Here is a 16,857-nt window from a genome sequence, read left to right as displayed (position 1 = left end):
TAAAGCAACACCGAGGGTTTCACCGTGTGCAAGTCTCATCGCAGCGCTGTACTCCCGAGCTTCTACAGAATGCGACACAACAGTCCTGGTTATAGCTAAGAACAACAAAATGGTTTGTTCCGACATTATGTACAGTACAAAAAGAGAGATGGGGTGTTGTTAATGTAATGTCTAATGTGCTGAAAATAGCTCATCTATATAAGCTTGTAGATCAGCTATTTCTATGACACCGGTAGACAAAGAAGTTTGAATCAGTCAAAGCAGCGTGGAGGGAAGCAGTAGTGTGTGTGTGTGTGTGTGTGTGTGTGTGTGTGTGTGTGTGTGTGTGTGTGTGTGTGTGAGTGAGAGACAGACAGAAAAGGGCTGGGCTGGGCTGGGCCGGCAGACAGACAAACAGGTGGAGCGCTGCTTCAGATGCTGCTGAGAGATCCTGGTACTGAACTGTGTTGAGACGAGTCGGAACCGGTACCATCTGGAGAAGACAAGGGAACAGAGAAGAGCATGTTGACTTGTGTACTATTGATTTTGAACCCGGATCTCCGAGGGACAAAATGTCTACTGCTGCACTAACCGCTAAGACGGAATGCCCCCTTAGGAAGGGGAGATTTTGCACTACCACTTGTATAAGTGGTCCTACCCGAACACAATCAAAATGTCTCTATAGTAGAGTAGGGACTAGGGAGATCTCCATCCAAATAAGTTTCAGGCTAGAGGGATGGCTCATATTTATGAACACAAACTTCAAATATACACTATATACAGTACATGTTACAGTGAATATGAGGAATCGGTGAGTTTCCCCAACTCACCGGTGGGATTGTGAATTTGAGGAAGAGCCTGTTGTTTGCCACTAGCGGATAGTGCTAGTAGTGTTAGCCTGGTTATAACAAGCTCGCATTAACGGGTCTATCTAATTCCTAAATCCATTTTCTCCCTTTTCCATTTGTCGTCCCACCCATTGTCCTCTGTCAAACACTAGGATGAATTTGTTTTTGTTGAGCTTCAAATTCAGTACCACTTGAACCCTCATTCATATATATATATATATATATTATATACACACACACACACACACACACACACACACACACACACACACACTTGATAAAACTGACCTGTAAAGAGTGCATTTGGTACACTTATTTCACTCTATACAAATCGATTTGGCAAAGACAGCAGATCTACAAGCTCACAACGTGTTCCAATCCAACGCTTGTAGCTTCTAGATTGGCTATTTTGGGCAAATGTTGGCCCCAGAATAGGGATGCTGGGGGTTTAAGCAATAATATCGTTAATCGTTAAGTGATTTTCATATCGTCCCATCCTTATTACCATCACCACCATATGGTATAAAGAAATGTGGTTTGGGCGACATCACATTGGGCAAGATAACCTTTCTTGGCGACTGAATCTTAACTGGCTGAAGTCACCTATTTTGTCCTCCGTTTTTGTTTTATATATACTTGCAGTTGACACTGATAGGTGCTACCGCTCCAGGGTCAAAGAAGATGCAAGGGAGAGACAGGAGATGATTTTGCCATACAAGTAAAACATGGTCATGTAATCCTTCATAATTCTTTTTAGAGGTATTATCGGGGAAATGCATATATTGCCCAGCCATAATTTAAAGATAGTAAAAAGATATAGAATAGCATTCATACATTCCATTGATTTAATGTTTTGTGTAGCCTTATTTGAAGTCATGCATATTTATTTTGATAAATAGTAGACAATTTGTGAAGACAATTCTTTTCTACTATTGCTACTCCTATGCAACACAACAACTAATCCAGGTGAACTGTGTACCATGGGAAGAAGCAGCGGTCTGAGCACGGGCGTGAGGAGGAATGAGGGTGGAGTTCAGCTGGGGCTGGATTGACAGCTCTGTAGAGAGAGGGAGGGCAAAGGTCACCATTAAAGTAGTGGTTCTCAACCCTTTTAGGCATGAACCCTCCCCCCGATAACAATCATATTTGAACTGGGGAGCCCCCACCCATGTAGGAGTTGAGGCATTCAATTTAGTTTGACTCGGTTTCATAGATAAATATAGTAAAAATAGACAATCTACAAGCTCTGAACGCCTCACAATGCAAGGCACTTTGAGCTTGTAGATCAGCTATTTTCACAATTGTTGTCCCCTTTCTTATATAATTTGACAATTTGGCCACTGTCACCTTTTTTTACAGTTTTTTGATTACTTTAGATGGAGTAAAAGCTTTGTAGTATTAAAAAGGTCACTAAAATTGTCACTCAAGACTCATGACTCAAGGTCATGTAGGGACACCCTGGGGGGTCCTGAACTACTGCATCAAACCACCAAGAGACACTGGTCATGACCTCGGGGCTGTCCACAGCCTTGGACAGGATTATGCCCAGTTCTGTGCACTAGGGTCGACTGAAGAGTACAGAGAATACAGAGACAGGGTCGAGCGGGTATGGATCAAACGGACTATGAAATAGCTCAATACTAAGCTACTTAAATTAATTGAATGTAATAAACTACTCCAATCTTTGTCTGCAGTGAATGGAGCCAAGCGTCTCTGTATGGACATAGAAGCTACATACAGTAGATATGTTCCAAATGGTTAAGACTAGTAATTAAATTAGAACCCATTAATGTGGCTCTTTAGATTTTCACTGGAGAAGAACTGATATAAACAGGACTCATGCAGTCGGAGCACTCTCTGAAGTTTGATAAATGTGACAAGCATCTGAAACATTATCTTGCCACCTGAATTTCCGTTATTATTTATTTATTTGTGCACCTGGCCCCACTGCAGTAACTTGCGATCGTATTGATCTGGCTATTAAATCGCCCTTTCATAAATAGTTTCTTTACAGAAACGACATATTTCACTGTGTTTGTTGATAGTAAAAGGGTTAGCCAGCCGTCAGCTGCTTTGCTACTATTTTGATTGGTTGGGGGTGAACCAATCGCCGAAGACTGCCTCTTTGGCAACGCCCATCCCAGAAACGGCTGCAGCAAGGTTTATTAAATCAGGTTAGGAAGCGAAGACTGTACACTGGACTCCATGTTTCTCCCTGGAAGGAAAGAAACATGCGCAATTGAGACCAGGAAGTTGTACAAATCATAGATATGGCACAAATGACCCAGCAGATGCCACTGAAAGGAGGGGTGCTTCATTGCTTGTACATATGTCACATAATGTACCAACCGACATTACTGTCTGTGTGATGATCCATGCTGGGACTTACTTACCCACTTGCAATGATTGATTAACGTGACATATGTACAAGCATCCCTCCTTTCAGTGGCATCACACCATCTGCCAAATGGCCATTTGTGCCATATCTATGATTTGTGCATGTACAACTTCCTGGTCTGTTTCTTTCCTTCCAGGGAGCAACATGGAGTCCAGTGTACGGCCTTCGCTTCCTAACCTGATTTAATAAACCTTGGGCTGCAGTGGGAAGGGTTGTCAGTCTGAATAATGGAGTCAAACAAAATGAAATGTCAAGTTGTCAGGCTAGGACTAAGTAAGCTTGGATAAGAAAGAATATTACAGATTTACAGGGGTAAAACAGTGGGTAAAATCTGTATAGGAACACTGTATAGGAATCGTGAAAGGGAAACGTTAAGGAATCGGTCCGCTAAGAGGGAATCGCTCACTAATGGGAATTGTTAATCTTAACCCATTCTGACCTGAGATCAGATTCATACGAGGTTTCCGCCGGACACACACTGGTCTGATGAACCCATTCTGACCTGAGATCAGATTCTAAAAATGTCAGTCGCTCTTCGATTTAAAAAAAATAGCAGACCTACAAGCTCGTATCGCGCCACTCGGTGGCGCGATATGAGCTTGTAGATCTGCTATTTTTAAATAGCTAAAGCATAACATGATGCTGACACCAAAATGGGTGCCCGGTCAGAATGGGTTAAAATCTTAAAGGATCCCAACCATAATTACGTTCAGCTGGGTTGGGATGGGGGTCTAACCTGTGGTGCTGAAGTTGAATAGCATGGGCAGGTCGCGGCCGCTGGGCAGCCGCGCGTTGGGCTGGCGCAGCTCGTCGAAGAAGGCGTGGGAACAGGCCTCTAGCGGGGAGAGGCGCGTGGCAGGAGTGTACTCCAGCAGCCTGGAGCACAGGGCTATGGCCTCCGGAGGGGTACGAGGCTTGAACACCTGGACAGGAACATTCATGGAAGTCATTTGTCCACACAGACTCTGGTGCACAAATAGATTTATGAGCCGTTTGTTCTCTTTTGTGCTTTTTTTGTACTGTAAAAACATAATGCTTTTGTTCAAAGACCATGACTGAAATCGGTAAAACCGGATTAGATTTCTTACTAGATAAAAAGCCATGATTTACACCTTGCAACCGAATACACATTTACTGTTTTCTTCTGGTTGTAGGTTATTTTGCTTTGTATGTACTTGCATATGTAGATTATAAATGCAATGCACCCTACCACTACATACAAACATGTAAATACTATGAGAGGACATGACAAGCCTAGCAATCTGCATTTAGGAGGAAAAGACCTGTTTAAATGTTTAGTGTGTAATAGGGACAATATTTCAATTGAAGAATGAAGGATTAATCATATACAGGTGTAGCACAGTGAGGATACAGGTCAGTATTTACCTTGGTCCATGGATGGGCTTTGATCTGAGGGAACTTGAACTCTGTGTAGTTGGGGTTCATTTCCCGGATCTGTTCCCTTGTTGGGGTTCCTAGCACCTGACAAGTGAAAGGGAATGTTAGTATTATATTTTGTTGTGTGTAGGTTAAAGTCCTAATCAAAGAACAAACCAGGTCAGTGAAAAACAGGTTAGCACAGACATTCCTTACCGACTGTACGACTCATTTTACACACGGCTGAGCCTTCTCTTACCTTAATAATCTCCACTAGTTGGTCTACTCCGCTGTCTCCAGGGAATATGGGCTGGCCCAGCAGCAGCTCAGCCAGCACGCAGCCCGCCGACCAGATATCTATGTTAGCTGTGTAGTCAGTCGCTCCGAAGATTAGTTCTGGGGCGCGGTAGTAACGTGAGCAGATGTACGACACGTTGGGCTCACCACGCACCAACTGCTTGGCACTAAGGGGAGGAGACAAAGAGGAATGCTTTATGGTTGTGCTAAGGTTCATAAACGATGGGCAACTGATCTCAAGGGCTGTCACGGTTATGATTTCTTCACAGAGAAGATTGTGTGCACATCTTATGCCTGTATTTACTAGTTAGGCCAGGTGCTGGACATCAAGGTGAGAATCAAGGAGAGGATAAAACATCCCCACTCTGTCAAGCTCATCAGGCAAATATTTGCCCGATGAAGACCTAAAAGGGTCGAAACGTTGCACCAGTAAAAAAAAAAAAGTACAATAATTATAGAAATATATATATATATATATATATATATATATATATATATATATATATATATATAAGAAATAACGATTTCTTCGTTTTTCTATCGTTAAATATTGGAACATTATGAATGAAACTGTGCACAGGGGCAGATAACTTACACAATCTAATAACTTTATATGAATAGTGGAAACAGACAATAATGGGTTTTGAGCTTGTATATCTATTTACCCTATTTTCGAAAAGGTTTGAAAATATATGAACATGGAAATGATGACGATTATGCAAAAACATTGTGATTATCTCAAATAATTGCGATTATGCAAGAATTGCGACAGGCCTACTGATCTCACAACTGATTTTGGAGACTTACTATGGAATAGCACAAAATCCTGCTAAGACCATTCATAAGTAGGTTGGAGAGGCCAACTGTCAGCATCAGCCAAGAACACTGGAGTCTGTGCAACACCTACCACCAGCTCCCAGGACTTGCCACATACTCATATGCTGAGTTGGTGGTGCCCAGGATCGACCCCATGACCTTGTGCTTATTTCCATCTTGAAAAAAATAGTATCTGGAGGTACTGTGTTTGTTATAGCTGAACCAACAAAGATGATGTTAGCGATGCCAGGCATGATACACCTAACTGTAAGTCCAAACATGATTTTCTCTTTGTTCTGTGCTCCATGATCAAGGAACCTTTAGTAGTGATTAAATACATTCTCACTTTATGGAGAAACAGGTCTCAAAAATCACACATAAACAAACACCAAAAGATAAAAAAAACAATAGTCCTAGTATGCATTTTTGGATAGTTTGTTTTTATGGCTCAGTGTTCAGAACATGCTTACCTGCCAAAGTCACAGAGTTTGAGGATGGCCGTCTCTGGGTCGACCAGCAGATTCTGTGGTTTGATGTCTCTGTGACACACACCCTGGGAATGGATATAAGCCAGACTACGAAACAACTGGTACATGTACACCTGACGCAGAGACGGGGGGGAAAGAGAGAATGTCAACATTAAGAAATAATAATGTTGATGTAACATTAGCTTACAGGGACAATTATGTCGTTTGGATAATTTAAACACCAGTATTTTCAGGACAAAATGTTTTAGCATTGTCTATCTCAAGTGCTACTATGCAATTGGTACTAGTAATAGCACTAGTAATAGTAATTAATCGATTATGACCGAGCAGATAAACTACGGATTAAAACATTGCCTCCGTGACCATAGGCGGCAATCACTGGCCAGTGCCAGCCAAATACACGACAAATCAATAGAACAGCAGTTTCCTGGCCGCATGACCGGAAGTAATAATGGTTCATTTTCGTGCCATGGTCGTGGCCGTGTTCTAGCAATAGAACCATTGATACCGGGACCTCGAATTAATGTGTAAACAAGATAAAGGTAAGCAAGCAAAAAAATATCTGTTTCTCATAACAGAAGGGGAGGGGGCTTTACAGAGTAAAAGCGGCCATGTCTTCCCGGCACCTCAGAGCTTCTATTTTGAAAGAATCCCGGCACTGGTTGTGTTAATATAAAACGTTTTACGTTAAGTTATATAAATTTGTATTCAATGCCAGGAGACAAAAAAAAAACTAAAATAAAAACTCAACAAATGAATATCAGACAGAAATGTAGAGGACGAGGAATTAGTACTGTGACTACCTTGACATAAATGATAGGAATGATGCTCTTGGCCTTGTTGAAATGTCTGGCAACCCTGTAGACGGTCTCAGGGACAAAGTCCAGCACCAGGTTGAGGTACACCTCATCTTTCTGGAAAAGGCACAAAGCATGGATTAAAGGAAAATAAAATCGTATGCCTGAAAACGTGACGAAAATGTGCAATTTGTATATATATATATATATATATATATATATATATATATACACATACACAGTAATAAGTAATGCTGATGTTTAACAATAATTCAACTCATGGGAGTAATTTAGCTGGGGACCACCTGGAACCCCCTCAAGGACCACTGGTTGAGAACCACTGAATGAGAGGAATGATAGACAGAGGAATATATGGATGCAGAGCACAGGCTGGGGCTGACAGAGAGGAAAAACAATGGTCTGGTAAATTAGCAGAGGGGGTGAGAGAGAACTCCCTCAAGGAACACTGGTTCAGAACCACTGACTTGAATCGTTTTTAAGTTTTTTAATACACCGTAACACACACACTATCAGACATCCCCCCCCTAACTCTCTCCCGCACGCAGAGTCTGTTGCTAGCTTTAGCAGTCAACATTAGCATGAGTGTAGCTTCAAGGTTTCACAACTAACTGCTATCTTTGTCAAACAAAACTGTCTGAGCTTTTGTTTTTGACCAATGCCCATAAAGAGCGTCTGATCTTACACGTGGAGCAAGTTAATTAATAATGAGCATAACAGCTGCTCTGCCGCTCTGCCGGTGTTGGGTGAAAGACAACTAGCTCAGCTATGAGCAGTGCACAGAGGCAGAGCAGCCTGCCTGCTTGGTGCACTGCTGCTGAATGACTGAGGATCAGAGTGGAGAGAGAGAGAGGGAGGCGGGGCTATCGTGGAGGAATGCAACATGCATGCACTCTTTCAAACTCCACAGTGTGTTGCGTTAATCGTGTGTCAATTAAATTGACGACGTTAAAAGGAATTTGCATTAATGCATGATTAACGCGTTAACTTTGACAGCCTTTTTTATATATATATATATATATATATATATATATAGTCTAAACTTTGCTACGGACACATTTGTCCGTGTATGGACTACGGACACAGTGATGACCCCTGTATAAGACTCATCAATGATGACATGGTACTTGAGGGTAGATGTATAGTATAGATTCAGCTGAGTGATTCAATAGCATGACATGAATTGTGAATTGTTATTACAACAAACCTCAACTACTGCACAACATATTGCAAGTAGCATCGCAAAGAACTCGGTGGACAGTACCTTTTCTCCACTGGAGTAGAAGAAGTATCGTAGTCTGACAATGTTACAGTGGTCCAGCTTCCTCATTATCTGTAGCTCTCGATTCTAAAAGACACAAAAACAATGGATTACAGCCAAGTGGCTCCCAAACACTTTAGCGCAAGACCCCAAAGATTAAGAAGTTTGCCTGGAACCCAAACTAGTGAAAATAGCAGACCAATCTGATATTTAGACAACTTCTTAATCTTGTTTAATCAGACCCGTCTGAAGTGAGTGGTGCTGTACTGTACTGTACTGTACTGTACTGTACTGTACTGTACAAGCTAAATATAATTTTGTGGGTCCTTGACCCAACAGAAAACTGTTAGGATTTAGAAGACATTTGTCAGGTCTTAATTGCTTAAGACAAGGGTTCCCAAACTGTGGTGCGTGCACCCCTTGTGGTGCGCGAATGCCCTCTAGGGGGTGCGTGACATGAAATGGGTAATGGCGGTTTTATGGTGCTATTTTGCACAAACAACGAAATCCGGTAAAACATTGTTGTAAGGAGATGAGCAGCTGTGGGAGTATATACAGCAGCTGCTTGTCTCTTTATCTCATTCTGTGATTATTTGCCATAATCATATTAAAAATGTATAATTTTCGGCCAAATTCAACAAGGCGTTGGGGGGTGCGTCAGCTAGGTCAGGGGGTAGGCAGTCTCGGAAACACAGACGTTTTTATTTCCAGGGAGGGGAAAAAAAGTCTGGGACAGAGTCCACTTCAATTCGGCATAGAGTAGCGCAAACGTCGATCACCTTCTGCTGATTTCTGATCGTCTGCACCTTTGTTAAATTGACACACACACACACACCTCTCTCTCTGTCGCTCTAATTAATTAGTCTCATGTCACGCAGCTGTGTCTAGATTCTCCCTGCAGGATCCGCCGGGAGCTGCCTGTGCCATAGAAAGCATACGTGGACCCCAGGCTAGGGGGTAGGTAGTAGAGCCTTTAGTCGCATTTAGTCCCGCACCATCCCGCAATTATATCGTTTCGCTAAACCAGCAATATTTCCATTGGGAGCGGGGGAAAAAAACATTTACCCAAACAGTTGCTGAGATTTAGCAGGCATGCATGCACGAGAGAGTTGATATGTGTGTGAGGAGCTGGTCACAGATAGAGGGAAAGTGTTATATTAGGCCTATAATCCTATATATATTATTATTGTGTCACAGTCACAGACAGAGAGAGAGAGAGAGAGAGAGAGATAAAAACCAAATATATATATATATATATATATATATATATATATATATATATATATATATCGTTGTGTTCTGTTTCACGTTATTGCTGAGTGAATGACGCTGACGCACACGGAAAAGCAACAAGGAAGCGAAAATGTCCATTGTGGGTAAAAGGAACTCGATCCACGCATGCACTTCTCAGAGTGATTAGCCTACTAATGATTGACAGGTGCGGCCACTTTGGAAGCGTGCCTGATGATTGTTGGAGAGTGAGACTGACTCTATGGTGCTTGTCCAGCGCATGGAAATTATACGTTCTCATCAGACATTTATATTTTGCTAAACTTTAGGCTATATAAGCTCTGTATCTGGTTAATTGCGGGAGGATGCGGGATTTTGCGGTGCCCGCTTATTTTATCTTGACCGCCCGCGCCCGCCTGCAGGTATTTAAAGGACAACTTTAGTTTTTTTCAACCAAGGTTCATGTTTTAGGTTGTTATTAGAGAAAGTAAAAGATGAGTGTTCATTTTTCTTCATTTGCTGCTTTCTTTCGTTTTAGGGATTTTAGCTGTTTTGTACAGGGGGGCGGGAGCATTCGAGCATGGGGCTAAATATGTATTTCTTTACAAAATATTATGGCGATTTATTTTTTTATTATTTACTGTGTGAAGGTATTGGGGGGAAGCCACACTGTGTGTCATAGGCTCAATATGTCAGTTTGACACATTCAGTAGATCTCGTGATCTTTTGTGGCCAGATGTAATTTCTTGGGGTTTAGTAGGACTAGAGTAAATAAAAAAAGTTTATCGCTATGACATTTTGTAAAAAAAATACATATTTAGCCCCATGCTCGAATGCCCCCGCCCCCCTTGTCATAAACAGCCAAATGAAGAAAGAAAATACATTCATCTTTTACTTTCTCTAATAACAACCTAAAACATGAACCTTGGTTGAAAAAAACTAAAGTTGTCCTTTAAATACCGCCCGCGCCGCAACATTTTGAGTTGGGTCCCGCGGGAGCTGCGGGCTCACTCTCCCGTTGCAGGGCTCTAGTAGGTAGCAGGGGAGCACGGACAAAAAAGGTTTGGGGACTGCTGGCTTAAGAGAACAACTGACAGATAAATGTGTGCAGACAGTCAGAATGATGGCCAGATGTTTACCTTGAACCTTTTGTCTTGCAGGACTTTCTTGATGGCCACCATCTCCTGGCTGTCAATGAGACGGGCCTGGTATACAACACCAAATGACCCATTACCAATTACCTAGGAGGGATTCAAAGAAAAGTACCGGTAGGTTTTGTTAAAAGCATTTCAGGAAATAATCGTCTAGAGTCATGTTGCTTTCCATATCTGGCCAGTCCAAATAGAGCGTCGCAGTCCTGCCCCCTTTCAGAACAACGAGGGCCCAGGAAATAATTCCCCATTCATTTTCCCCATTAAAAAGTATTTATTTAAAGACCTTGTAAGCCTCGTACAAAGCCAACTCAAGTTGTGACAAATCATGACAACACACACAATGTTTTGGGCCGATCAAATAATTAGTAAGAAGAAAAACAAAACAAAAAGTGTTGTACCCTGCCTTTTTTTCCTTCTAATTATTTGATCTGCACAAAACATTGGAGTTATTGTCATGATTTGTCACGATCCGAGTTGGCTTTGTCCACGGCGTAACAGTCTTTAAATAAATACTTTTTGAAGGGGAAAATGAACAGGGAATTATTTCCTGGGTCCTACTCCTCGTAGGGGGCGGGACTGCGACGCTCTATAGCAATGGTAAAAATGGGTAATTACATTAGCAGAAACAGTCGCAATAGTAATGGTCATAGTAAGTAGTAATGGTTGTGGTGGTAGCAACAGAAGAACCACCTGTAAAACTGTTGAAATGAGCTACACGAATGAGGTTGGACTCGTATTAGCTTGAGGCAACGCTTGCTAAGAGACTAGTAGACTCCAGCCACTGTATTCGTGCCTCACCTTGATATCTGTGTAGGAGACTTCTTGGGGGCGGTCCGGTCCCTGCCCGGGCGTGGCCACAACCGTCGTCACCTTCCCACTGTCTCCTAGGCAACGACCACAAACAAAGCAATGTCAGCTATGAGGTCAGGTAAGCGAAGGAGAGAGCTAGAGTGGATATTTATGAACGTGTCCCCTTCCCCTGATATCCCCCATTATGGTTTAAAAATGTAAAAAGAAATATCATTTGTTCAATAAATGTCAGATGTTGACACTCTGGTGCAACTTAAGAAAAGACTCAACAATCAATATATCCATGGCATGCTGATGCAACTTTATCCTACGTTAACAAAATCTTAGAAAAAACTATTAATATTTATATTTTTCATGGACGCATCATAGTATAGTTCATTCAAATCATAGGAAAACTATTAAAAAGAATCCACAGACGGACATTTTGCGCATACTGAGACCCGTTTATACAGGTCACAATTTTCAGTACAACACTCTGAACGGTCATAGAAAAATGGATGCCTCATTGGTTCATTGGAGCGCCACGCTGCCACTCAAGTGACTACTAGCCAATCACAGTGCTCTGTGACGCACGCGGAAGCTTCTGTGAAGCACTAGTCTCTTGTGGCCAGACTGTTGCCTCTTATAGTAGTCTCTGGCTATGAGAGACTAGTGAGACACCAACCAAGGAAGCTTGCCATCCCTTTTGCACGTCTAACTATTTGTGAACGGTGATATTGAATGCATTGTGTAGGAGCCTCGTATGGCTCTTATACATTGTACTGTCTCTCAACTCGAGACTTGTTATTCCATTGGACAAACTTCTAGTAGCTGGTACTTTTTTGGCATTCTATGCGATGTTCCATTTATTGAGGCCGAACTGAATGATCAGAGAATCATCACTAGTGTCTCCAACAGACTCTCCTATAACTGTGTGAAAGCTTTTGAACATTGTTAAACAATATCTGTTGTAAATAAATCATTTATTTACGTGATATGAGCGTAGGCAACTGCATTGCCTAGTACAGTAAGTTAAAGAAATGTTATCAGTAACCGTTTTTGTACAGGTGAAATAGATAGTCATTCTGGTATTTTCGTGCTGTTATACAGAGGGTTGGACATGGCTATGTTCAGCGACATGATCCAGCCTGGTCAGCAGCAGGCCTTAACATCTGGGTCATCTCTTAGCTCTGTCCATTTGAATAATTAGGTTAATGATGGTGGCATGGTGAATCAATGCTAGGCCTATCAAACCTCCAAGGAAGAAGAACGCAGGACCTCAGTTCATAGTAAAGACACAGGAATTAATTAAAACAGGAACGGACGGAAATATAGGCCAGGTCCATGCCCTGCAATGAATGTGCTGCTGATGTGATGACAGGCCTAAATACACAGGGCTCATTCTGAATTAGTGCCATACAAATATAGGCTATACTATATAGGATTTAATAATACAGGAACTTCTAGACTGCGCTTCAATGTACCTTATTGTTCGGTAGTGAATAACAAAGACTCTGGTGACCTGTAATGTACAATCATGTCAAGACTGGTGTACTCGTTTTGTCTTGTTTTTATTTATTTATTTATTTTTGTATTTGTCTGTGCATTGTAATGTCCGTATTGTGGTTGTTTTCCTATGTTCAGCTGTGACATTTCAGAGCCTCAATAAAAATACATTGGAAAGAAAATACAGGAACATTTAAAACAAAAGAATGTAAATTTAACATACCTGCATTAACATACATAATTTTGTCCTGCAATTAGTATTATTAACCCATTAAGAACTGAGGCCAATTCTACAAATGCCTTCTAAATCAGCAGTTCTCACACTTTCAAGAATTTTCAAAAATGTTAAAAAAAATAGCAGATGTACAAGTTTGATTAAGCTTGTACATCTGCAATATTTGAATAGCCAACGATAAAAATCTAAAATGACACAGATGCTTTCCCGGGTTGTTAATGGAGATCAACAACTAGCATTACAGTAAGCTGTGTACTGTAGCTAAATAACGAGGCTTACATCAGCCATAATCATGCAGCCTTATTCTGAACTATTCACGCATACCCTACCCAGAAAACAGCTTATGATGAGGCAAATGAGTTAGCTCTTCAGAGGACTGTACTGCACCAGCACATATACACAACCTGCCAGCACCCAATGATGACCCTAGAAGCCAGGAAACCTTTTACCTAGCACAGATCACAACAACATTCGTTTATACAACAGCATCGCATTATTCATTCAAGTGCAATAAATGTACAGCGATTAGTCACAACAAAGCTACATATTACATACTTTTCAGAACAAGTCGAACTCAACATAGTACAAATATAATCCCTTTCACTTGCAGAGCAGTGAGACAGACACAGGGTAGAGTGGAGTGGATGCGACCATGTCCCATTTTGAACCCTAAATATTAGTAGGTCTGTAAATAGTACCGTATACCAACTCGTTACATTGTCATTTAAATGTTTCAATTTAAGCACCAGTCTCACAGAGAGAGAAAAATAGGAAACATTCTAAACTTTGAGTCTTTGACTCCCACCATTAGCCACCAATAAAATACCCGAGAGCCTGCATTCAGGCTAAAAAGAAAACAGTGAATAGTACATGGCACTGCAGTACCCAGTACTGGAATTACTGTACACGGTCCAAGGATCATGTTACAGTGAGTATTTAGACAGTACTCTACTGTCCTCATTAAGGTTTGGGGTCAACACAAGGCATTTACCTGTACAGGTAAACAACACCTTGTATAACCACCTTTAGTTTATTAGAATCTTAACTGTGACCAGAGCCACTGGGAAATAGCTTTTGTTATAGAATGGTTCTGCTACATCAGGGGTGTCCACACTTTTTTGACTTGAGAACTACTTTTAAAATGGCCATCTCAACATGATCTACCCACCCTTCTTACAAGCAGAGCATCATATCCTATGATTGTGTGTATAAGCTTGCATCCACACACAAAGTGCTGTGGTCATTCAATGCGTGCTGGTGATATCCGTTACCTCTTGTACCATGTTGAAAAGGTCTGCTGTCTGACCGGGTCAGCCAGACAACTAAATGGGGGTCATGCTAGGGATTGACCATTAGGAATTGTATTCACAACTCTTGTTATCCAAAACCCATTAATGGTTAATTAACGAGCATTAACCGATATTAAAATGTAACATTTAGAATAGACTAAACATAAGAGAAACTAACCGTAAGACCTGATGCCGACACCAGTGCAACACGGCCACGTTAATCGTTTTACATTAAACATCATAATTATGGTTCTGTGTTCCAACAATCAACATGGCTGATAAACGATTAAGTGCAGCACTGATGTATTTGTTAATAGGTCTACTATCTATAGGTCTACTACCAACGCACCAACCCTGTTCTAGATGGCTCACAGATGGACACAAAAATGCTTTTTTGTGTCCTTGTGTCTTTGTCCATCTCACAAACTACTGCACCCATCACCAGGGAATCACCCCTAAAGCTGTGCACAGACCCAAAACTCCACCCCTGACCTGGGGTGGAGCCCGGGACTGGCTCAACCCGACAAGCATCTGCTCTGCAATTTATTAGCCAGAGCAGAATTTAATGTTGTTTAAAGTCATTTAATGCAATCAAATAGGACTTTTCTGTTTGGATGTATGAGCTGTCAAGGCCATAAAGTAGTTTTTTGCCACTCAGTAGGCATTCACGCATAACCTCCGCGTATGATGATGTCACGCGCATACCGTCTATTGGTAAGATACCAAAACCAATATTGCATTTTTTGTAAATATCAGCTGATACTGTCTGATATGATGAACGACATATCATGCAGCTTTACTAGCATACAGTACAATGTGCCCATGTTTAAAGAACAATCACTGTATAATGCATTTAGTCTGTGACAGATTATCTCTCCCATACATTGATTGGATTGACACTGTCCCATGTGCATTCCCTCATACATCTATGAAGACCTGTCTAGAGTACTCGACCATGAAATAATACCAAGGTGGAAACAAACATATCCAGAAACCAAATGCACCTTGAGAATGTGGTCACACACACACACACACACACACACACACACACACACACACACACACACACACACACACCTACATGTACAGAAGTATACTCAGTTGCCAATAAAGCACATTATCTGACCAAGATCTGAAAGGCCTGGAGCCAGGCTGCTGCAATTGATTTAGAATGAAAGACAACACAAGTTTTGAACTGTTGATGACTGACCCCTATTAGCTCTCTAATATCAAAAGTCTGAGACTGAGTCTGACACACCGCTGCCTGCTAATCAGATAAAGTCCGGATTAGCACACACACCCCTTTGCTGTCTTAATGACACGTCTTACAGCTGTCACCATGGTGATATAATAGACATGGTGGTACCGTTTGAGACCATGGATGACAGTCAGCGACCCGCCACGTCTAAACAGACGCCCATCTCTTCTTGCGCATCACTTGCATCCCAAATGAAAGTATCAGCCACCTGCTGCTGATCACTGTTCTGCTCTTGACCTTGCAAAAAAGACAAGTTTGTGTCTCCATTTCTAGCCAAGCTGGTCGGGTTTACGTGGAACTTTGATGTACACTCTCAGGTGAACAGTGAACCGAGCGTTGTAAAGTGATTTTGACTAAACGCCAGGGACAAGGTTCAGGAACATCAATCCAGCAGCACTCTCAATAATAGTTAATAGCTCAAGCCCAAAGTGACCCTTTAAAAACTGTGCAGTTATCTGGTAAAACCGTAAACGTATCATATGGAAAGTCTCGGACTCCCGGGTAACTGGCAGTCAGGGACAGCGCTGATTAGCCAGGCTATTTTAGCGTTACTTAAAGTGTCCAAAACATGCAAAACAAGTGGCTAACGCTAGCAACCTAGCATGCTACCATTAGCATCGTTTAATATCCAAGGGTGGCGGTGCAACTTTCCTCATGCAGGCTTTAAAATAACATAATGAATATTTGACATGGATATGCAGCGACGTCTTTTACCCCTGCAAAGAAAGGAAAGTCAACGCGTGTGGCTAAAGGCGAGGACTTACTGGCCAGCTTTAGGTTCGAACATCCCGACGAGCTGCTCCCCGAGGCCTGCTGCGGGACCCCGGACTTTCCTGTGCTACTCCCCACGGCAGCGGCTGATCCGGCGGACGCTGCCGCGGCTCCTGGAACACCTGGCGGCTCAGCAAACGAGCTGGTTCTCTGCCGCCCGCTGCCGCTCATATCTCTGTGCAGGGGTCGCGGGGCGGCGGGCTTGGTATTCACCTTTCCTCGGCCAAGTGTTTTTCAATTATGGATCTCTGACATGAAATATAACGTTGGAATGAAAAAAGACCGACGGACGGACACCTCTTCTTTTCAGTCCTCCCGAACGCTGCTCGGCTGTCTGGGCTACGAG

General features: G+C 42.0%; 1 protein-coding gene across 1 annotated transcript; it reads right to left on the bottom strand.

Moving 5' to 3' along the window:
* Positions 1 to 321: 321 nt before the first annotated feature.
* Positions 322 to 16,843, bottom strand: LOC310873928 (glycogen synthase kinase-3 beta-like). Its single transcript, XM_083786529.1, has 11 exons — positions 16,505 to 16,843; positions 11,462 to 11,547; positions 10,649 to 10,750; positions 8,283 to 8,366; positions 7,007 to 7,117; positions 6,186 to 6,316; positions 4,862 to 5,066; positions 4,612 to 4,707; positions 3,962 to 4,148; positions 1,807 to 1,884; positions 322 to 472 (listed from the first exon to the last, which is right to left on the bottom strand). Exons 1-11 carry the CDS (start codon positions 16,680 to 16,682, stop codon positions 411 to 413), a joined length of 1,320 nt encoding a protein of 439 aa, XP_083642655.1. The 5' UTR covers positions 16,683 to 16,843; the 3' UTR covers positions 322 to 410.
* Between the last annotated feature and the right edge of the window lie 14 nt (positions 16,844 to 16,857).

Source organism: Protomyctophum parallelum, assembly GCF_964188405.1.
Source record: "Protomyctophum parallelum genome assembly, chromosome: 1".
Lineage (NCBI taxonomy): Eukaryota > Metazoa > Chordata > Actinopteri > Myctophiformes > Myctophidae > Protomyctophum > Protomyctophum parallelum.
The sequence above is the reverse complement of the archived record's forward strand: the minus strand, read 5'-3'. Positions and strand labels throughout refer to the sequence as shown.

Coding starts and splice junctions, on each gene's coding strand:
- LOC310873928 (XM_083786529.1), bottom strand. CDS start 16,682: ATGAGCGGCAGCGGGCGGCAGAGAACCAGCTCGTTTGCTGAGCCGCCA. Junction 8,367..10,648: donor TGCAAGACAAAAGGTTCAAG/GTAAACATCTGG, acceptor TGTGTCTTTTAG/AATCGAGAGCTACAGATAAT. Junction 1,885..3,961: donor ATTCAACTTCAGCACCACAG/GTTAGACCCCCA, acceptor CTCTCTCTACAG/AGCTGTCAATCCAGCCCCAG.